General features: G+C 38.4%; 1 protein-coding gene across 1 annotated transcript; it reads right to left on the bottom strand.

Moving 5' to 3' along the window:
- Positions 1-351: 351 nt before the first annotated feature.
- LOC103641162 (uncharacterized) lies at positions 352-2,761 on the bottom strand. The gene is made up of 2 exons (XM_008664530.2): positions 2,059-2,761; positions 352-389 (listed from the first exon to the last, which is right to left on the bottom strand). The coding sequence occupies exons 1-2, from the start codon at positions 2,446-2,448 to the stop codon at positions 378-380; spliced, it is 402 nt and encodes a 133-aa protein (XP_008662752.1). The 5' UTR covers positions 2,449-2,761; the 3' UTR covers positions 352-377.
- Positions 2,762-23,132: the final 20,371 nt, after the last annotated feature.

Here is a 23,132-nt window from a genome sequence, read left to right as displayed (position 1 = left end):
TGTTTTCCCGGGTGGTCACTCCATGTTCCAATTAATATGCAATAATCTTGTTTAACCATCGGGTTAACAACAATAATGTAAACTTACCAAGTTTGGAACATTAATATCATAAGCGGGAGTGACTGCATAAAGTTAAGTTGTAGCAATAGCATAGCTACTTGATTAAATCATAATCCCAGGTTAAACAAGGAGTAAGGTTGAAAAGGTTATCTAAATAGGTAATCCGTCAAATTATGCATATATTCATCGAAGAATAAACTTTATTAAATGTATTGTTTGGGATCAAACAGAGTATGCAGAGGGAGAAGTCCACTTGCCTTGCTTATTGAAAACTTGAGATTCTTCCACGGATAGGAACAGATCTTGATTCTTAACTACTAGATCAACCACTGAATATCACACAAACAAACAAGAAGAACAAACACCACTCAATAACATACCACATTCACCATACGTAAATCTAAAAGAAAGCCTAACGAAAAGAGCGTTCGCTTTTCAAAAACGTTACACGCAAGGGTTATAATAAAAAGGTATTCTTTTCAAAAATGTGTGATCTATACTTTATAAAACAAGACATGAGCTTAAAAATAACGTAATTAAAATATACAAATATTAGGTTCACCAATTTAATCTTTAATAAAACGTCATATGTGATATGTATAAGATTAAGGGTTTATAAGATGATAAAACATGTTATAACAATATTAAACCTTTTTAACCTTTTTAGAAAAGACATATTTTATATATCTAAGGTTAATGAGTTATGAAACACATCATTAATTTTTAGAAGCATTATGGAACATCTTATAAATCATTGTTAAACATTCACTTATGATAAACTAAGATATAAGTCTAAATAGGTTTTATGTGAAAAAATCATTATTATTAAACACCTATTTTATGAAAAACTAGGTTATAGGCCTTAAGTGGATTTTCATGCAAAAGATAATAAACAAATAACTATCTTTTAAAACACATGGCCTATATTATTATATTCAAAGTCAATATATACAAAGTAACATTTTAAGTTATAAAAGAACTTAAACTCTTATTACTTTATTTTATCCTTTAGGAAAAACTAAATGATTCGAACAAATTGACTAAATGTGTTATGAACAAGTTGACAATAGGTTTGACTAATAAATTATGATAAAGGATAATTAATCTATTAATTATCTTTAATTCTATTGTAGGAACAAGTGATCTAGATAATTAAAATGAATACTATATTTATTGATATATTATTAACTATCATTTTAGTTATGACGGTGTGAGCACTTATTTAAGCCATTATATCATTATTAGAAAAGTTATATGACATATTAATATTGTAAAGCATATAATTATGGATACTTAAATATGAGACTAAATAAGTTTTATGTGAAGGGATAATAAATGATTGTCATTCTGTTTTTATTAGGAAACATATGGTCTACATAATCTTTTAAGTTTCTATTTAATACCGCTATACTTACACATCTATAATAAACATTGTTAAGTTATGAAAATGTGAATCTATTGAAAATACCATTTAATATTTCTTGTATAACAATTGTAATTCAACTTAAACTATGAAAATACTTGAACTATTGGAATCACTAAAAAATTCTTATCACATAATTATGAAATTAATCGAACTGTTTCTAAATTGTTTACATTCCAAATTATCAAAATTACGTAATTAAATCCGGTATATGGGCTAGCTTCTATTTATCTATAACCAGCTAGGGGTAGCTGATACATTTATTTTTGTATACATATGTTATTATAAATAATTATCTTTTGTTTTCTTTGTTATAAGACTTAAGGCTATAATTTTTTTATTTTCTTAATTTAGAAACTGCATGTTACAACAAACATCATATAAATTAATTTAAAAAAACATATTGCAACTATAAATTTAAACTGATTAATGCACTAACATAATGTTAACAAAATATTATTTTAATTTTACTTAGATATCGAATATACATTTTTAAATAAAAAATGTCATTGTATAGTTAGATTCTCTATTATACGTAGATGGAATGGTCAGGTTGAAAATATGCTATCTTGTACCTTCGGATGGTACACGAGGAGATCGGAGCACAGGACCGATGGGGACGCGGGGTAGCAAGACACCGACGAGATCTCGATGACGGCGAGTGAGCGACGAACGACGGCTGAGCTGAACGAGCACGTGCAATGTCTCCACGAGGGCACAACAGGGACTCGACGGTCGGTGAGGAGTCGAACGCGGTTGTTGACGTCGAGGGATAGGTCTCCGGCAAGCAGCAGCGACGGTGAGGCCTTGGCGACGGGCACCGGCGGATTTATGACGATGATGCAGCAGTCTGACGATGGTGATCGTCGGCGCACGGCAATAGAGTAACAGAGCATCGTTGAGATTGAGTGGCAGGGCACCAGGAATCTGTCATAGGGCAGGGGATGTCGACAGCAGAGCAGCATCACGTCACTGACGAACGAAGACGGACTCCGGCGAGCGACGCAAGAATAATAGGAAACGACGAGGGGAGGAAGAAGAATAGTGAGATAATGGTGTCGGATGGTGAAAGGGGAGGAGGGGTGCTGCGCCTTTTATAGAGGATGGGAGGAGAAGAATTAAAGCCAAATTAACACGGATTAAAAGCTAATGGATGCGCGGAAGAAGCGGACGACGATAAACTCGCTGTCAATAATGGCGTTGAAGTCAGGAGTTACTCGGTACGGTGGCGTGAGTGGAGAGTGGGAACCGTGGAGATGGGGCGTCGCCTACGTGGTAACAGGCACCGAGGGCCGCGCCGGACCACCGCCGCGCTGAGTTGCTGCTGCTCCGCACTGGCCTTCAGCCACGGCGTGCGTGCTTTTTCAGTTCCTGATTTGGAGAAAGAGAAAGATCTTACAAGTGGGGTCCACCTGCCATAGAGATAGAGGGAGAGACAAGGGTGTACATGCTTCGTGCACAGGCAGCCGAGCGGTAGTTTTTTTAAATCCCTTTCCCTTTTCTATTTTTTTCTTTGTTTAGATGCGCTTTGCGTGCGTTTGTTTTGTGCTATGTGTTTTTTTTTCTTTTTTTACTAGAAAATAAAAATATATAATATATATTTAAATATATTAAAAATTGTAATAAATTCAAAGATATTATTTTATAAATGAAAATACCCGATTTAAAAGAATAAGTTATTTTTAGGCAAATATCTATTATTTAAATAGATTGGGCTTAAGAAACATTTTTTTAAATACCTACAATATAAATTATTAACCTATCAAAAAGCATGTTCCAAGACACTTTTTTTAAATAACAACTCATTCTTATTTTATAAAATAAGATTTTCATAGCAACTTAAATTCAAAATTGGATACATCAAACAAGATTTATGCCTCATCATGAATACATCAAACACTTGACAAAATTTTATGTAATCAAGAAATCATTAAATTTATTTATATCACCATTTCATTATTTGAAAACATAAATATTTTCTTTTCTACTGAAAATTAATAATATAAACTAAGTTATCTTTAATTAATGGATTTAGTGTGTTACAAAATCTACCCCTAAAAAGAATCTCGTCCTCGAGATTAAGGAAGGCTAGCATGAAAGCAAAGGAGATACATGGTTATTTGTAGGTTCTTAGTTCACATTGAACTCTTCTAATATCGAGGAACTTCCTTACTTCTTTGCTCCGCAATGAATACTAATCAGGCGACTTTCATCATCGTACTTATAAAATGGCGGGTCTTCTGAATTATTGCTTAGGTAATGCTTGGCAGCTTTCTTCTTTATTCGATCTAGACGCTTCTTGGGGCATTCACGAATAAGATGTCCTTAGTTCTTGCAGTAGTAGTAAGCACCTCTTGCTTTGAGCACCTTGTGAGCCAACTTTGTTTGACTGGCGACAGATAATGGCTAATTGGGTCTTTGCATCTTAAACAATTGAGCCTAATTTGATTCTCTTATTTGGGTATAGGAAGGAAAGAGAGGATGAAAAGGTTGAGCAAAGACAGGATATAGAGAGCAGATAAAACCCAACTATCTAAGGTTTTACATAGCTAACTGATGCCATTGTGGACAAAAGTCACACAATACACCAACAATCATTTCAAAGAAGCAAATCAAACAAGAACACAAAGGACAATGAACTCAAGCATACCAGCACAACACAATCCAATTCTACTCATTCAACCAAAACAAAAGGTGAGACACGGTTTGGAATAAGAAAGATATTATAACATCAAGGAGTTGTGTAAGAATTATCAAGGAGTTAGACAAGACATATTTGTCGGTGGCCAATAGTGAAATAGGATAACCATGAACTATTAAAGTGAGGATAAATGATACAACCAAGGTTATAAAGTGAGTTAGAGAGAAAGCATTATCAAGGAGACAAAATAGAGAGGCATTATCAAGTAGGAGTAGGGAGACAAAGAATTCAGTATATCAAGGTAGATATTGCGGAAGGATGGCAATATAATGGCAAGAAAACAAAAGTATAAGAAGTCAAGGGTTATATAGCAATATTAGGGATCAAAAAACACTTATAATATATTATAATATCACCATTACCGATCTAGTCGAAAATCTTAATACTAAAGAACAATCCTATCAACCTAGCCAAGAAGTCAAATAATAGATCCAGGGGATCCATAACAAAACTTCTTGCAGAGTGGGGATAAGATAGAGAATAGGGCATCGTCGATAGCTTTGAAAGGGCTTCTTCTAGCAAACTTTGCTTCAAGTTCCGAAATCCTAGCTTGATCATCTTGCAATGCTTCTCATTAGAACCTTCTGATAGATGAAGAATCAGACAAGAAGGGTTGAAGATAAAAGAGACGAGTTTTGATATAAAGTAAGTTTTTATGGAGACAAATAAGTCATATTTTGAACGACTGACTGGGCTTTCCATTTCTAACTAATCTAGCGACCTACGGTCACATTGCTTTGATACCACTTCTGTCACACCAGTTTCCAAGGGGCAGAGCCGGGTGCATAGCATATGTGTGCCAGGATCTATTTCCACACATATGTTGACGTCACAAGTGTAATATATCAAAAGAACAATGCATAAGAGCGTAAATAACGATTATATTAACATATTACACTTCGAACAGACATAATGTCTTAACCTTTATTCATCAAAGTACAGCGAACATGGACATCCATCCACAGGAAGATGACCGGGGGTATCACTAGACTAGCATCCATGGAGTTCAGCATCATATCTTTATCTGCAACTTCTGATCAAAATTAAGCAAGGGTGAGCTCACTTATGGTCGGGGCTCAGCAAGTGGGGGAAAAACTAATGCAAGGTAACAAGGTGAGGCTAAGGTTGAGCAGTAAGCATTTTAGTTGGTCAACATTTTATTAACAACACCTATCTTACTAATAAGTGTGAATCCCAAGTATTCCCATTAAACAAAGGTATAAGAGTATATCAAAAACACTTAAGTGAAACCACTTAAGCAAACCATTGGCAGATCATCGGATCTCAATTTATTTCCATCTTCAAGTTCTATTATTATGTGAGGAGTCCAGGCTGCTCATAACCATGAGCATGACTGATATATCAGTTTTACACTCTGCAGAGGTGGCGCATCTTTACCCATGAGTCGCGATTCCCTTCTAGCCCGGGTTAGCTAGACCCGTATTCACTTCCAAGGTGAATGGCCAGGGTTTCACTACGAGGCTTCTCCCTAGAGTCCTCATTACGCAAATGCTAGAAATGGTCAAACTGCATAAGGCACACCTACCGTAACCAACTTATAGTCTAGACTACAGGGTAAAGCTTTGGGAACTATGCCCGTATCCAATCTGCCTGAGCCGGAACTATAAGAGCTTGCCAGATGCCCCCGTTCCTGTCAACCACGACCAGCACCCAACATAAGACTTCCCTAGTTATTTAGCCAAGACCAGAGCCATGATAGTTCTCATGGTAGCACTGTTTTCCCGGGTGGTCACTCCATGTTCCAATTAATATGCAATAATCTTGTTTAACCATCGGGTTAACAACAATAATGTAAACTTACCAAGTTTGGAACATTAATATCATAAGCGGGAGTGACTGCATAAAGTTAAGTTGTAGCAATAGCATAGCTACTTGATTAAATCATAATCCCAGGTTAAACAAGGAGTAAGGTTGAAAAGGTTATCTAAATAGGTAATCCGTCAAATTATGCATATATTTATCGAAGAATAAACTTTATTAAATGTATTGTTTGGGATCAAACAGAGTATGCAGAGGGAGAAGTCCACTTGCCTTGCTTATTGAAAACTTGAGATTCTTCCACGGATAGGAACAGATCTTGATTCTTAACTACTAGATCAACCACTGAATATCACACAAACAAACAAGAAGAACAAACACCACTCAATAACATACCACATTCACCATACGTAAATCTAAAAGAAAGCCTAACGAAAAGAGCGTTCGCTTTTCAAAAACGTTACACGCAAGGGTTATAATAAAAAGGTATTCTTTTCAAAAATGTGTGATCTATACTTTATAAAACAAGACATGAGCTTAAAAATAACGTAATTAAAATATACAAATATTAGGTTCACCAATTTAATCTTTAATAAAACGTCATATGTGATATGTATAAGATTAAGGGTTTATAAGATGATAAAACATGTTATAACAATATTAAACCTTTTTAACCTTTTTAGAAAAGACATATTTTATATATCTAAGGTTAATGAGTTATGAAACACATCATTAATTTTTAGAAGCATTATGGAACATCTTATAAATCATTGTTAAACATTCACTTATGATAAACTAAGATATAAGTCTAAATAGGTTTTATGTGAAAAAATCATTATTATTAAACACCTATTTTATGAAAAACTAGGTTATAGGCCTTAAGTGGATTTTCATGCAAAAGATAATAAACAAATAACTATCTTTTAAAACACATGGCCTATATTATTATATTCAAAGTCAATATATACAAAGTAACATTTTAAGTTATAAAAGAACTTAAACTCTTATTACTTTATTTTATCCTTTAGGAAAAACTAAATGATTCGAACAAATTGACTAAATGTGTTATGAACAAGTTGACAATAGGTTTGACTAATAAATTATGATAAAGGATAATTAATCTATTAATTATCTTTAATTCTATTGTAGGAACAAGTGATCTAGATAATTAAAATGAATACTATATTTATTGATATATTATTAACTATCATTTTAGTTATGACGGTGTGAGCACTTATTTAAGCCATTATATCATTATTAGAAAAGTTATATGACATATTAATATTGTAAAGCATATAATTATGGATACTTAAATATGAGACTAAATAAGTTTTATGTGAAGGGATAATAAATGATTGTCATTCTGTTTTTATTAGGAAACATATGGTCTACATAATCTTTTAAGTTTCTATTTAATACCGCTATACTTACACATCTATAATAAACATTGTTAAGTTATGAAAATGTGAATCTATTGAAAATACCATTTAATATTTCTTGTATAACAATTGTAATTCAACTTAAACTATGAAAATACTTGAACTATTGGAATCACTAAAAAATTCTTATCACATAATTATGAAATTAATCGAACTGTTTCTAAATTGTTTACATTCCAAATTATCAAAATTACGTAATTAAATCCGGTATATGGGCTAGCTTCTATTTATCTATAACCAGCTAGGGGTAGCTGATACATTTATTTTTGTATACATATGTTATTATAAATAATTATCTTTTGTTTTCTTTGTTATAAGACTTAAGGCTATAATTTTTTTATTTTCTTAATTTAGAAACTGCATGTTACAACAAACATCATATAAATTAATTTAAAAAAACATATTGCAACTATAAATTTAAACTGATTAATGCACTAACATAATGTTAACAAAATATTATTTTAATTTTACTTAGATATCGAATATACATTTTTAAATAAAAAATGTCATTGTATAGTTAGATTCTCTATTATACGTAGATGGAATGGTCAGGTTGAAAATATGCTATCTTGTACCTTCGGATGGTACACGAGGAGATCGGAGCACAGGACTGATGGGGACGCGGGGTAGCAAGACACCGACGAGATCTCGATGACGGCGAGTGAGCGACGAACGACGACTGAGCTGAACGAGCACGTGCAATGTCTCCACGAGGGCACAACAGGGACTCGACGGTCGGTGAGGAGTCGAACGCGGTTGTTGGCGTCGAGGGATAGGTCTCCGGCAAGCAGCAGCGACGGTGAGGCCTTGGCGACGGGCACCGGCGGATTTATGACGATGATGCAGCAGTCCGACGATGGTGATCGTCGGCGCACGGCAATAGAGTAACAGAGCATCGTTGAGATTGAGTGGCAGGGCACTAGGAATCCGTCATAGGGCAGGGGATGTCGACAGCAGAGCAGCATCACGTCACTGACGAACGAAAACGGACTCCGGCGAGCGACGCAAGAATAATAGGAAACGACGAGGGGAGGAAGAAGAATAGTGAGATAATGGTGTCGGATGGTGAAAGGGGAGGAGGGGTGCTGCGCCTTTTATAGAGGATGGGAGGAGAAGAATTAAAGCCAAATTAACACGGATTAAAAGCTAATGGATGCGCGGAAGAAGCGGACGACGATAAACTCGCTGTCAATAATGGCGTTGAAGTCAGGAGTTACTCGGTGGCGTGAGTGGAGAGTGGGAACCATGGAGATGGGGCGTCGCCTACGTGGTAACAGGCACCGATGGCCGCGCCGGACCACCGCCGCGCTGAGTTGCTGCTGCTCCGCACTGGCCTTCAGCCACGACGTGCGTGCTTTTTCAGTTCCTGATTTGGAGAAAGAGAAAGATCTTACAAGTGGGGTCCACCTGCCATAGAGATAGAGGGAGAGACAAGGGTGTACATGCTGCGTGCACAGGCAGCCGAGCGGTAGTTTTTTTAAATCCCTTTCCCTTTTCTATTTTTTTCTTTGTTTAGATGCGCGCGTGCGTTTGTTTTGTGCTATGTGTTTTTTTCTTTTTTTACTAGAAAATAAAAATATATAATATATATTTAAATATATTAAAAATTGTAATAAATTCAAAGATATTATTTTATAAATGAAAATACCCGATTTAAAAGAATAAGTTATTTTTAGGCAAATATCTATTATTTAAATAGATTGGGCTTAAGAAACATTTTTTTAAATACCTACAATATAAATTATTAACCTATCAAAAAGCATGTTCCAAGACACTTTTTTTAAATAACAACTCATTCTTATTTTATAAAATAAGATTTTCATAGCAACTTAAATTCAAAATTGGATACATCAAACAAGATTTATGCCTCATCATGAATACATCAAACACTTGACAAAATTTTATGTAATCAAGAAATCATTAAATTTATTTATATCACCATTTCATTATTTGAAAACATAAATATTTTCTTTTCTACTGAAAATTAATAATATAAACTAAGTTATCTTTAATTAATGGATTTAGTGTGTTACATAGTGGTCGACGCCGCGCTTCGCGCTTTGCCCGTTCAACGAAACGCCGAGCCGTGTGGACAACCCATGTGACTAGTCTCGATTCGTCCAGGTTGTTCACTTGGTATTTTGTGGATTAATCTATTTAAGCTTTGGTCGATGTTGTGCATGTGTGTATATGTGTAAGAAAATGTATTGGTATGGATTGAAGTTTGTGGCGAAGGAAAAGAAGTAGAAAAGAACTCGAATGTTTTTATATTTCGATAGGAATAAATGCGATGTGTTGTTTGATGTGTGCGATTTGTAGTTGTACAATTATATTTTAGTCGATGTGATGTACATTGGTGCTAGAATGTGTGTGGGTATAAAATGTTTTGGTCATATGTCGTAACAAGATTGCCTTCACGCGTTTTGGTAAGCAAACATGTTGTATTGTTTAATGTGATGAGTAAATTGGAAATACATGGGATGCGAGGATTTAATTAGTGCACGTAGGTGTGTGTGTGCCGTGGTGTGATATAGTAGTGGTGGCGTGAGATAATTGTTTGAGGTGTGCGGGTATATGCTGTAATATGGTTATACTCGCGATGAGGAAAGATGTATGTATTGTGTAACACGACGTTTAGGTCGTTATTATATAATCGTGTGAAGGATGCTCGTGATGGTTATTTGATTAAGGAGTGATGTAGTGGCAGGCGAGAAGTAAGTTTAATTTTTCAAATGATTAGTGGATAGTATCTCGGTGTTGTCATGATTTTTGTTGTATGACAATGTGATGCTTCGCTTTGTCAATCATCACATTCCATGCCCCTTTGGATAAATAAATGTCTTGTTGATCGATTAGAGGTCTTATACGAGTGTTATCACAGCCCAATAATTATTGGAGGCAAGTAGCGTTCATGAGTCAATCCTTGCTAAAATTGAAGAACAGTCCGATAACATATGCACATGGGTGCTGTAGGTCCTTCAGTAGCCAGTGTAAGTCTTATGGAGTTTTATGCCATGTTTTAATGTCTTTATGTTAGACCTCCTAAAATATGGTGTTTTAAGTGACTTGTGTGTTAACTAATTCGAGTGGAGAAATGGTTAAGAAAAACTAATTAACCTGCTTCAACCCCTGTTTCGAGTTACAATGTCTAAAATGGTTTGCTAAGTCTTATACTGCGTTAGCCAACTCATGTTAAGTAAGAGTCGATGGCGTAAGTGATTGTGATATATATATATATATATATATATATATATATATATATATATATATATATATATATATATATATATATATATGGTGTCTCGGATTTCGAAAATGATAGACTAGCCGACGTGTGTGATGTATAGCGGCCTATATTGTTGCTCTAATTAGTCGAGTTGTTAGATGACTTGGTTAAGCTTGTAATCACGGTAAATTACTTGTTGTGGTCTAAATGTGTATGGTTACGGTCGCGGGTAAAAAGTAGTAGTGCTCATGTGATGTCTAATTTAAAACGCAAATTGTTGGGTGATTATCGTGTAGAATGCGTTGTTAATTGGTTGTAGTAATTTTAGTGCACTAAATGACTTGAATAAAATTTGCAAGTCGACTTGTTGGTTCTAATTTGATTGTCTTAACTCGAATAAATAGTAAAGCGTTAGAGTAATTCAAGTCTCTCGAACGCGGTGATTCTTGAATTATATAGGAGCTGAAATTTATTTATTGCTGTTTTGGACTGCACGCACTGTTTTAGTTGTGATGTATGTTTGATGAACTGAATCATGTTTTCTGTAGAAAAGTCATATAAAAGAGTTGTAGATAACCTTATTATCTTGCTTGTACAAAACTTTTATAGCCATAAGCCTGATCATTTAGGAGTTGTGCTTTTCACAAGCCCAGCACCTGAATCTGTCGAATTTCTGAACAGATTTCAGAAATTGCAATTGCTTAAGTTAATGTTGAAATTAGTTATTGGTGGTCACAAGAAAGTTGTAGATAACTTTATTATCTTACTTGTGTTAAAATTTGACAGGCATAAGTCTGATTGTTTAGGAGTTATGCTTTTTACAAATTCAGTAACTGAATCTGTCCAAATTCTTTATAGATTTCAGAAACTGCATTGTGTGCTTAATTTAGTATTGCAATCTGTTCATGATCATTACAAGAAAGTTGTAGATGTGTTTCTGATCTTGTTTGTGTTAAAATTTCATAACCATAGGCCTGATAGTTTAAGAGTTATGAATTTTACAAACTGGTTGCTGTGTTCTGTCCACCGTCAGAACAGATTTCGAAAACTGTGTTGTTTTATTTAGATAAACATTGAATAACTTCTTGGTGATTACAAAAGTTATGTAGTACTTTTGCTAAGCTTTCCAAAAAGTCTTAGATCACTCTTTTTGTTGGTCTGAAGCTTAAGTTATGAATGTTTCAAATATGAAGACTGAATCTGTCCAGTTCTGGACAACAAAGTCTTTTAGTGATGTTTATCCTTAGTTAAATATTGAATCACCTTGAGATGTTTATAAATGATATGTAGACAATCTTATTACCTTTCCAGAAAGTTTAGGATCAATTTGTTTGGATGTCTGAATCTTTAGTTGTGAATTTTTAAAGCTGCAAGTCTGAATCTTTCCAAATCTGGACAGAGCTACTATGTTTGCATAATTCAACCTTGCTAATTGTTGAATCGTGTTGTGATGACAATACCAAAGTTGTAGAAAACTTTTTAAGCTTTCCAGAAAGTCTTAGTTTGCTATTTTTGGATTAATAATTGAAGAGATATAGATAAAACAAGTAACTGCTGTATTGCTGTCCAAAAATCTGCAATTGTCCATTTGATTGTTTAGTTCACCCAGTTTGCTAAAAATGTTTGGTTAACACTTAAGTAATGTAGAATTGCCATGACTAAGCTTAATAATGCACGTGTGTCATGTTTTGTATGTTTCTTGCTCTAGTTGATTGTGATATAGGAGTTCCGTAGTTAGTGATGCCTATGTCGTATTCAAGCTTACGTTGTCTTGGTTGAACTTGTGTGGTCGGTGATGCTTTTGCACGATCAATAGGTGAACTAATGAAAAGACGTATCCAAATAAATAAAATGCGCGTACTTGTGATGTTATTTTGTGTTGCGTAAATATACAAAATGTTTGTCATCTTTTAATAGTGGTAATGTTGTGCGCTCAATGATATGTAGTAGCTAACGCTAGTGTGTGTGGTTGCTTATGATGTCTCGCTACTTAGTGTTTAATTCGCTAGCATGTACTTAAAGTATCTTGTGCTATTTCATCATATTCATACATATGCATCTTGCATCTCATTTAGGACCGAGAGATGATGATCGTGCAAGTGACGTGGTGCCAACCACAAGATGCGGATGATGGACAACCTAAGGAAGGATGGACATAACCAGTATTTGCTCGCCAAGTGAGTACCTCCCCCAGCAAACACTATCTAAGTGTTAAATTAAAGGCAAGCCCCGGTTTTATGCATAACCGTTATATATGCTATTTTACTGCACTTAATGTTTGTAGGCTTGTACTGTGCACTTAAGTGTAGGAGTTGACTGAAACCCTAGTTGCATGAACTCAGGATTCCTTTTGAGATGAATACTAGTATGCTAGGTCGAGTAGCTGCTTTATTAATTAGGGATCTCGGTAGAAGTCGAGTGATTTTCTAGCACTCGCGCGAGGTCAGGAAATTGGTTGTATCCACTTTCATATCATAATAATGTTGGTCTGTGGACATGGATCCATGGGGATGCATGGTCTACGAGATGGAATTGGAATAAGGATTAACGTGCGGATACCTGTGTCAAGCGTTTGAACGTACTAAGCACATGCCGAGAAATATGGTAAATCGGTAAGCCTAGTATCTAATTGAACCTGGCAACATACTTTACCCCTCACGCGACCTGAGACGTGGTCTCCCATTCCGGTTATGGTGGGTACAAGTGCGGTCACTGCACGACGACAGTCGGGGTGAGTGAGGCATTGTACGCCAAGGCGGTGAGCCCTGATCTGCTGACGGGGAATCGATGTGGACGGTTGATATGTGTGGGGACGGAGTGCCTCGCCACATCGTGTGTTTAGGTTTACCTTGCAAGGATAAAAACTCGATTCGAATCGTCTGCTTCTCGCAGCTAATGAGACTGCTTGATCCATTGTACTGCATTGAGTAATAAGTGGAAATGAGGTGACTGGCAAAAGATGATGATTGGTAAAAATGTTTGATACCATGTATGAGTAGCTAGGTACACATCTAGTCTAAAGGATTCTACTAAAACTTGAAAAGCTAAAACTTGTTTTTAGACTCAGCTAGTGCTTTTGGCAAACCAAACCCCTCAGCCAAATAGCTGCATGTCTAGAGGTAGAGGAGTAGACTCCTCACACCGGGTAAGTCTAGCTGAGTATTAGTATACTCAGCCTTGCTTGTGGCATATTTTTTGCAGGTACCTCCTTGATTTAGTTGATGGTGTGACTTGGCCTTCGTCCCTGCCACCGGTACAGACGGACGAGTGGGTTACTGCTTCCGCAGGAGAGGACCAGGAGGAGTAGCGTGGCCAGGATTCGCCATGTTACTCGGGTTTTCTCCGTTAGTTATTTCTGTTGCATTAAAATTTATGGTTATTATTTTTGAAACTCCGATAATGTAATCACTAATGATACTTATTAAATTTTTGGTATTATGTTTTATTGTATTTCTCTATGCCTCACCTTCGTGTGAGCTAGTGGTATTCGATCCTGGTAAGTGGCTTTATCGGACTAGATCCGAGGGGCTGACGGGTTATTCCTGTTTAAGTGTGTTGCTGCCCTTAAGGGTGCGACTTGGGCACTTAAGCTGGAATAATTCGGGCGGTTCCGCCACACCTAAGTGGCCTCATAGTAAGTTCCAAAGCTCAAAAAGTCGTGCCTAAGGGAGCGCAGAGTAAGTTCCGAAGCTCAAAAGTCGTTCCTAAGGGAATGCAGAGCCAAAATGCCACCGAAATAGAAGGTGAAGAAGCTCAAAAGCCGTTCCTAAGGGGATGCAGAGCTTAAATGCCACCGAAATAGAAGGTGAAGAAGCTCAAAAGTCGTTCCTAAGGGGATGCAGAGCTTAAATGTCACCGAAATAGAAGGTGAAGAGACTCAAAAGTCGTTTCTAAGGGGATGCAGAGTCTGGGTGTGGTTTCGTGTGCGTTTGGGTCATACATTTGCATATTTCATCACATCATTCTTTGCATTCATACAAACATTCATTAGACATTCGTAGGATCATCATTAACATGACATGAAGCACAGGAGTTAACAGGAAAGAAAAAAGATGCCTATCTTTGGTGACAAAATGCTTTGTTGAATACAAAGATGCTTCGATGTGAACGAAAAGAAGGGACGGTGTTTTTCGCCTTCGGCTCAAAAATTGTAAGTGTGGGTTTCGTCCACAACAAAGCAATTCACACATGGACAAAGAGGTAAAATTATATTACAAGGTATGGACAAATATGTACAATGTTGTGTTCAACTCTCAATTACAATCTTTTGCCAAATAGTGCAAATAGATCCCAAGTTTTCTACAGGTAATTACAAAAAGAAGCTATAAGGGTCTTCAGCCCTTCGGGACAAGCTTCAGCTCAGCGACCTTCGGCGCCACCATCCTGCAAACAGATGATGGTATAAGGTAATCGCAAATGTAAAGGTAAAAGATAGGTAAGAGTTTCATACTGAATTGAGCAGTTTCCGAGCTTCGTCCCCAGCTAGCTCGCGCCCATCCTTAGCCCAAATTTGAGTGATAAATCTGTTTCCAATGCAACGGGCTTCACCGGGGATATCAACTAAGTCTGATGATGAGAGGCTGAAGGTTGGTTTGTTAACTGTTTTAGCATGAGTACATCCGGCCTTCAAAAATGCAACAGCTGTGCCACGAGAAGCTAACAGAGCACAGAAATCCCCGTGCCCAGTTATAACTTCATCGAGTGCTTCAACTTCGTTTTCAATATGCTCGAAGGCCTTGGGGATGTCTTCAGCCGAAGGAGCAATTTCTTCAAAACTAGCCCAAACCGAATTGAATATTCCTTTTAGTCGGTTCACACAGCGAGTGGCAAAATCCGTGCACTTATCTGAAGGTCTTTCAATGACTCCTGTAGCTTTGTATTTTTCTCAGCTTCGGCTTCAGCTTTTGCTTGCAGTCCTTTTGTTTCCTGCTTGAAGCGCTCTGACTCTTTCTTTAAAATTGTTTAAGCATTATCAATTTCCTCGTTTAATTTAGTATTTGAGACTGTACTTCCGCGAGGGAGCCTTCGGCTGCTCGCAGCAGAAAATCTTTCTCCTCTAGAGAAGCTTCAAGATCCTTTTCTTGTTCTCCATGCCTTCAATTATAATCTCGTTTTTCTTATCTTCGTTATCCTGCTGCATTTTCAAAGCTTTGCTTAGCAGCATGCTCTGCAACAAGTCATGGTCAGAACATTTAATTCACCGCGAAGATAATAATAATAACAACCTAGTCAAAGGCCTCACCTTGAAGCTGGAATAAAATAAGCTACCGACAATATGTTGCCGTCGGTAGCAGCCGATATCAGCCTCTAGCTTCGGAAAGCCAACACTCTTGGATAGAGTGCCGACTATCTTCGCCCCGGAGCGGTCGCGGATGCATCCTAGGATCTCCTCGTCACCCCCCCTCCGAAGATCAAAGCCCCTGGTTGATATCCGCAGGATACAGCAAATTCCCACAACTCTGACTTGTCCTCTTCAGACAATTCTTGGTCGCTCAGGTGCTGAAGATCGAAATATTTTTCGCCCGAAGGGCCAGCATCAATTTCCCTTTCTTTGCTTGGCGCTGCGACCATTTCTTCCTCTATAGCCACATCTTTAACCACATTTGATATGAGCCTATCAATATATGACATTGTTGTTTCAGCTTCATCAGTGTTTTTGACTTCGGCAGCAGCATCAGCTTCGGCACCCGTAGCAGTCACTATTTTAGCCGCTGAGGCTGAAGGCGGTGTTCCCTCGATGGCTTGCATCACATTAACTATTCGTCATTTCTTTTGCCCTTCAACCTTCTCCTTTGCAGCCGAAGGTTGTTCTTTCTTTTGTAAAAATTGTGTCAGTTTTGATCCCAGAGGACTTAGAAGTGCGGGGAATCAGTCATTACCTTTAAAATCTCTACTACTTCGGCAGCAGAGGGCGTTGAAGGAGCTTTTTCTCCTGTCTCATCCACCTTCGGCTCAGCATAGGGCGTTATGTCAAGCTTTCGCTTTTTAGAAATTGCCGCTTTCGGCTCAGGAGCTGATTTTGCTTTCTTCAAAATTTTCTCATCTTCCTTTACTAGCTGAGCAGCTTGCCTACTCAGGATGCTGACAATCCTTTTCCTTTTCACCCCTTCGGCCCCTTTGTCAAGCCTTTCATAGTCTGGGTATTTGAAGTTTAACGCGTCCATCACCCAATTCAGCCTTCATTTTGGTCGGGTGCTGAAGGCAGCAGTCATTAATTGGTCCTCTTCCTTAGTGTAGTTGCCAAGAATTTCATTGCACATTGTTTCGATCATTTCTAGCCATTCTTTGCATGGCTTCTTGAATTGTTTCTCAAATTTAAATTGGCAAGGGAGCCGGACAAATTTGTACTTTTTGCCCCCTCCTTCTTCTTAGGCATTCCCCAGCCACTAGAGGTCAGAAATATTCTATTTGCCAAGTACTCTTGCACTAGATCTCTAGTGCTGATTTCGGCTGCTACCACTCTGAATTCTACTTCGGCTACCTGGCATGGGGAGCCAAGCTGCATGTGGCACAAGGGCCTTGTCATCCCGAAGCTCAATTTTAATGGACTCATAACCATAGTCATTAGCTTCTCCCTTCTCTTCCCGTCTGCCTTTATGTAAAACAATTCACTTTTCCATCCGGTCGGCCACTTGGTACGATAGCCGAGAACCGGGGCCTTCATATCCTTCCGATACACAAAGTTGTAGCAACCGAAGTTCTCATGAATACCATCTACTCTGGCCTTCGTTTGATAGTGCAGCTCGTGCACCCGGCAGAAAGCTTCGGCATTGGGACTCATACCCTGACTTCGGAGGGCCCATATGTAGACACTAAGTCTAACGATTGCGTTGGGTGTCAACTGATGAAAGTATATCTAATTTTTTTTCAAAACTTCTCCAATCATCTCATGCAGGGGGAAACAAAGTCCTGCCCTGAAGAAGCTTTTAAAGACTACAATTTCATCATCTTTTGGTTCTGGAATCACCTCTTCCCTAGCAAACCGGACAAGCTTGCTCTCGACCTCCCCAAAGTAGCCCAATTTCTTCATCATAACCATGTCGTCTGCCGTCACAGTAGATTTACCAAATTCAATGTGGATGGGTTTCATTGGGCTCAGAATAGTGTAGTCCTCTTCATCTTCGTTCTCACTTCCTCCTTCAGCTATGATCTGTTCAGCTTCAGCAATCGAGGTACCTTCGGCAACAGCCTCCTCTGGCACAACAAGACCCGATTGCCTCATCACTTCTGATATTGGAGCCGTTTCAGTCACTTCAGCCTCGTCCCCCTCACGAGACACTCTAGCGGTGGATCGTACTCTAGCCATTTTAGTGTTTACGCTTTTTTAAGACGAAGCTGATCTCAAGTGATGAAGCGTTTGCTCGAAACGCAATACCAGAAGCTTCGGCTATGGTTAAAAATTTTAACAGCACAACAGTGCGATGGCAATGAATGATGTGGTAACTCCTCACCAACCCGTTTATTTATATAGTGCTGCATGGGAAGAAGGCGAACTGCCATACCGCTCGCACTGACTGAGCGGTGGACCATCCGATGTCCAGAATATTATAATCGTTTCTTGGCAACGAGCTTAGGGAAGGTGTTTTTTGGACCTTCAGCATTCCGAAGCCTTCGTGTTTTTCACGGATCGAACTCGTTACGAAAAACGATCTAGCACCGCGAAGGGCTACTATTGGGGGTCTTCTTTCCCACCGAAGGTCCTCAAGGCAAAAACACCTTCGGCAAAATACTACAAAGGTATACGCGACATGAAGATACAACCCAAAGATGATGCGGACAGAAGCCAAAGCTATGACTGAAGGAGCTTCAGTTTAGCATTATGATGAAGGCAAAGGACGATACCGACTTAAGGAGGAAAAGACTATCTAGTCCTTAATAGTTCACATTATGATTACAATTAGTTATCAGGGACATGAATGTAATTTTGTCTGGGTTGCATCTCGTGCCTATAAATAGATGAACAGTACCCCCATACTGTTCATGCTGGATTGTAATCACTCTTGTGTCACTCTTGCATCTTTACCTTCTGGCAAGCCGAAGGTATCAATGTAATATAAATATTGTTGATGTTTATTCATGTTTATAAAATGAGAATATAAATAACTTATCGATTCATAATCGTTATTTATATTCTTTTTGTATCTCATGTACCCTTATTTATATTTATTCATAACTTATTGATGTATAAATAGATGAACATTGGCGCCCACCTCCGGTGAACTCAATCGACCACCTTCGGCAAGCATCGACTTTCGTAATGCCGCCGAAGAAGACAATAGTGCCAGGGGCTACCCCGCAACCACTGGACACTAATCAAGAAATGCTGCGAGAGGCTAGGAGCCAGAAGAGGAAGGCTACTAGTCCAACACCTCAGGAGGAGGAGCTAGATCAGGAGATCAGGGATTTGGAGGCTATCCACCAGCATGTACAAAGAAAAAGGGGAAATATGCTTCGGCTCGCCGACCTTCAGAGAAAGATCGATGAAGTTGCTGAAGAAATGCGTCACCTTACCCAGGATGACCAAGACCGAAGGCCCCAACACAGGGAGCTTCGTCAAGAAAGCCCAATTAATGATGATGAGTGGTATGGTGACTTTCATCATGGCAATTTTGCTTTTGATGATGCTTCTCCTTTGGCAGCAGAATTACAGGCTACCCCATGGCCACTATCTTATAAGCCACTTCAGCTCCCCATGTATGATGGACATTCAGATCCGAAGCAGTTTTTGATGAGCTACGAAGCAACCATATCCTCATATGGGGCAACACTGCCGTCATGGCAAAGTACTTCGTCATGGCAGTCAGGAGTGTGGCTCAAACATGGTATTCTTATCTTCGGCCGAGAATAATTACGTCGCGGTAGAAGCTAAAAGACATGCTGGTCACTAGCTTCCAGGGTTTCCAAACGAAGTCAGTCACTGCCCAAGCTCTGTTCCAGTGCACACAGGACCAGGAAGAGTACCTCTAGGCGTATGCCCGAAGGTTCCTGCGATTGAGAGCCCAGGCGCCTACAGTGCCCAATGAGATTGTCATTGAGGCCATGATCAAGGGGCTCAGACCAGGACCAACAACGCAATATTTTTCAAGGAAGCCGCCGCAAACCTTGGAGAAGCTTCTCCAGAAAATGGATGAGTACATCAGAGCCGACAATGACTTTCGGCAAAGAAGGGAAGAAGCCTACAGATACTCTGAGATGGCTAGGGGCTTCAGAGGAAGATTCCACCCTAGGCATGTCAGGTCAATCCATATGTTGGGGGCCTTCCTGTTCCGAAGATCCTCAAAAACATGACTAATATGTTTTTCAATGTAACATAGACTGTTATAGGAGGCTTCGCCTTTGGGATGAAGGTATGTGTGATATGGAGATACAACCCGAAGGCAGAATGAACGGACGCCGAGGCTGTGACTGAAGGAGCTTCGACTTAGTATAATGAAGAAGGTGGAAGATGAAACCGACCTAAAGGGGAAAAGACTACTTAGTCCTTAATAGCTCGCCTAATGATTAACAGTAAATGTCAGGGACGTGAATGTAATTTTGTCTGGGCTGCGTCCCGTGCCTATAAATAGGTGAACAGTAACACCGTACTGTTCACGCTGAATTGTAATCACTCTCGCGTCACTCTCGCATTTTCACTTTCCGGCAAGCCGAAGGTATTGATGTAATATTAGTACCATTGATGTTTATCCATGTTTATAAAATAAGAATATAAATAGTCTAATGATTTGTAATGATTATTCATATTCTTTTGTGTTTCATGTGTCTTTATTTATATTCGTTCACTGAGATGATGAAGGTATGCCCTTCATGACCTTCGTCTGAAGATCATTATTTCCCAAAGGAGATAATGCTTCGAAGGACAAAGGTCTCTAATCGTTAACAATTGTGTTGCTTTGTTCTTGATGTATAGCATTCGAGAACAAGGACCAACAACTAGTTTAAATGCTAATATAGAAGAATTGAGTGTTTGCAATATTTCTACATCTACTATTGAGTATGTCACCATTTGCACTAGATGTAGAGATGTTAATGTTGATGCTATGGATGATCACATTGCTATGATTAAAGAACAAAATGATCACATAGCTAAATTAAATGCTAAAATTGCCGAGCATGAGTTAGAGAACGAAAAATGTAAATTTGCTCGAAGCATGCTTTATAATGGGAGACGCCCTGGCATTAAGGATGGCATTGGCTTCCAACAAGGGAGCCAAAACAACATCAAGCTTAATGCCCCTAAGAACAAACTCTCCAATTTTGTTAAGGGTAAGGCTCTCATGGTTCAGGATAGAGAGGATTACATTTTATATCCTGAAAACTATCCTGAGCACAAGATTAGGAGGATTCATGCTAGAAAACCTCATTTTGTTTCTCATCATGCTTTTATGTATAGTAATGAAGCATCTAGCTCTAGGCATTCAACTCATATCAAAATGCCTAAAAGGAAAATTGCAAATGCATCAAATGAGCATGACATTTCATTTAAGACTTTTGATGCATCTTATGTGCTAACTAACAAATCAGGCAAAATAGTTGCCAGATACGTTGGGGGCAAACACAAGAGTCCCAAGACTTGTGTTTGGGTACCCAAGGTGCTTGTTTCTAATGTGAAAGGATCCAAGACCGTTTGGGTACCTAAGAACAAGACCTAAAATTGTTTTGTAGGTTTATGCATCCGGTGGATCAAGTTGGATAATCGATAGCGGGTGCACAAACCACATGACATGGGAGAAAAGAATGTTCTCCTCATATGAGAAAAATGAAGATCCCCAAAGAGCTATCACATTCGGGAATGGAAATCAAGGTTTGGTCAAAGGTTTGGGTAAAATTGCTATATCCCCTGACTATTCCATTTCTAATGTTTTTCTTGTAGATTCTTTAGATTACAACTTGCTTTCAGTTTCTCAATTATGTAAAATGGGCTACAACTGTCTCTTTACTGATGTTGGTGTTACTGTCTTTAGAAGAAGTGATGGTTCAATAGCTTTTAAGGGAGTGTTAGATGGTCAGCTATACTTAGTTGATTTCAATGATAACAATGCTGAACTAGACACTTGCTTAATTGCTAAGACTAATATGGGATGGATCTGGCATCGTCGACTTGCTCATGTTGGGATGAAGAATCTTCACAAACTTCTAAAGAGAGAACACATTTTAGGACTAACAAATGTTCATTTTGAGAAAAACAGGATTTGTAGCGCATGTCAAGAAGGGAAGCAAGTTGGAGTTCATCGTCCACACAAGAACATCATGACGACCGACAGGCCGCTTGAGCTACTCCACATAGATCTATACAGCCCGATCGCTTATATAAGCATCGGCGGGAGTAAGTATTGTCTTGTTATTGTGGATGACTATTCTCGCTTCACTTGGGTATTATTTTATAGGAAAAATTCAAACCCAAGACACCTTAAATAGATTCGTGAGATGAGCTCAAAATGAGTTCAGATTAAGAATCAAAAAGATTAGAAGCAACAATGGAACGGAGTTCAAGAACTCTCAAATTGAAAGATTTCTTGAGGAGGAAGGCATCAAGCATGAGTTCTCTTCTCCCTACACACCTCAACAAAATGGTGTAGTGGAGAGGAAGAATAGAACTTTATTGGACATGGTAAGGACCATGCTTGATGAGTACAAGACACCGGATCGGTTTTGGGCGGAGGCGATTAACACCGCTTGCTACTCCATCAACCGACTCTATCTTCACCGAATCCTCAAGAAAACATCATATGAACTCCTCACCGGTAAAAAGCCCAATGTTTCTTATTTTAGAGTTTTTGGGAACAAATGCTTTATTCTTATTAAAAGAGGTAGAAATTCTAAATTTGCTCCTAAAGTAGTAGAAGGCTTTTTACTTGGTTATGACTCAAACACAAGGGCATATAGAGTCTTCAACAAGTCCACTCGATTAGTTAAAGTTTCTTGTGACATTGTGTTTGATGAGACTAATGGTTCCCAAGTGGTGCAAGTTGATCTTGATGAACTAGATGATGAAGAAGCTTTGTGCGTCGTGCTAAGGAACATGTCCATTGGGGATGTGTGTCCAAAAGAATCTGAAGAGCCTCCACAAGCACAAGATCAACCATCATCTTCCATACAAGCATCTCCACCAACTCAAGATGAGGACATGGCTCAAGAAGAAGAGGATGAAGATCAAGACGAAGAGCCACCTCAAGAGGAGGACATTGATCAAGGGGGAGATGAAGATGAGCAAGACAAGGAAGATGATCAAGAGATTCAGGATCAAAAACCATCACACCAAAGAGTCCACCAAGCAATTCAAAGAAATCATCCCGTCAACTCCATTATTGGTGATATTCACAAGGGGGTAACCACTCGATCTCGAGTTGCTCATTTTTGTGAACATTACTCTTATGTGTCTTCTATTGAGCCATACAGGATAGAGGATGCACTAAGAGATCTAGACTGGGTGGTGGCAATGCAAGAGGAGCTCAACAATTTCACGAGGAATGAGGTATGGCATTTAGTTCCACGTCCTAACCAAAA

The sequence above is a fragment of the Zea mays genome, chromosome 10, assembly GCF_902167145.1.
Source record: "Zea mays cultivar B73 chromosome 10, Zm-B73-REFERENCE-NAM-5.0, whole genome shotgun sequence".
In the NCBI taxonomy this organism is placed as follows: Eukaryota; Viridiplantae; Streptophyta; class Magnoliopsida; order Poales; family Poaceae; genus Zea; species Zea mays.
This window is presented reverse-complemented; position numbering and strand designations above follow the sequence as displayed.

Bases quoted from the DNA above. Each gene is read 5' to 3' on its own strand.
- LOC103641162 (XM_008664530.2), bottom strand. From the start codon at position 2,448: ATGCTGCTCTGCTGTCGACATCCCCTGCCCTATGACAGATTCCTGGTG.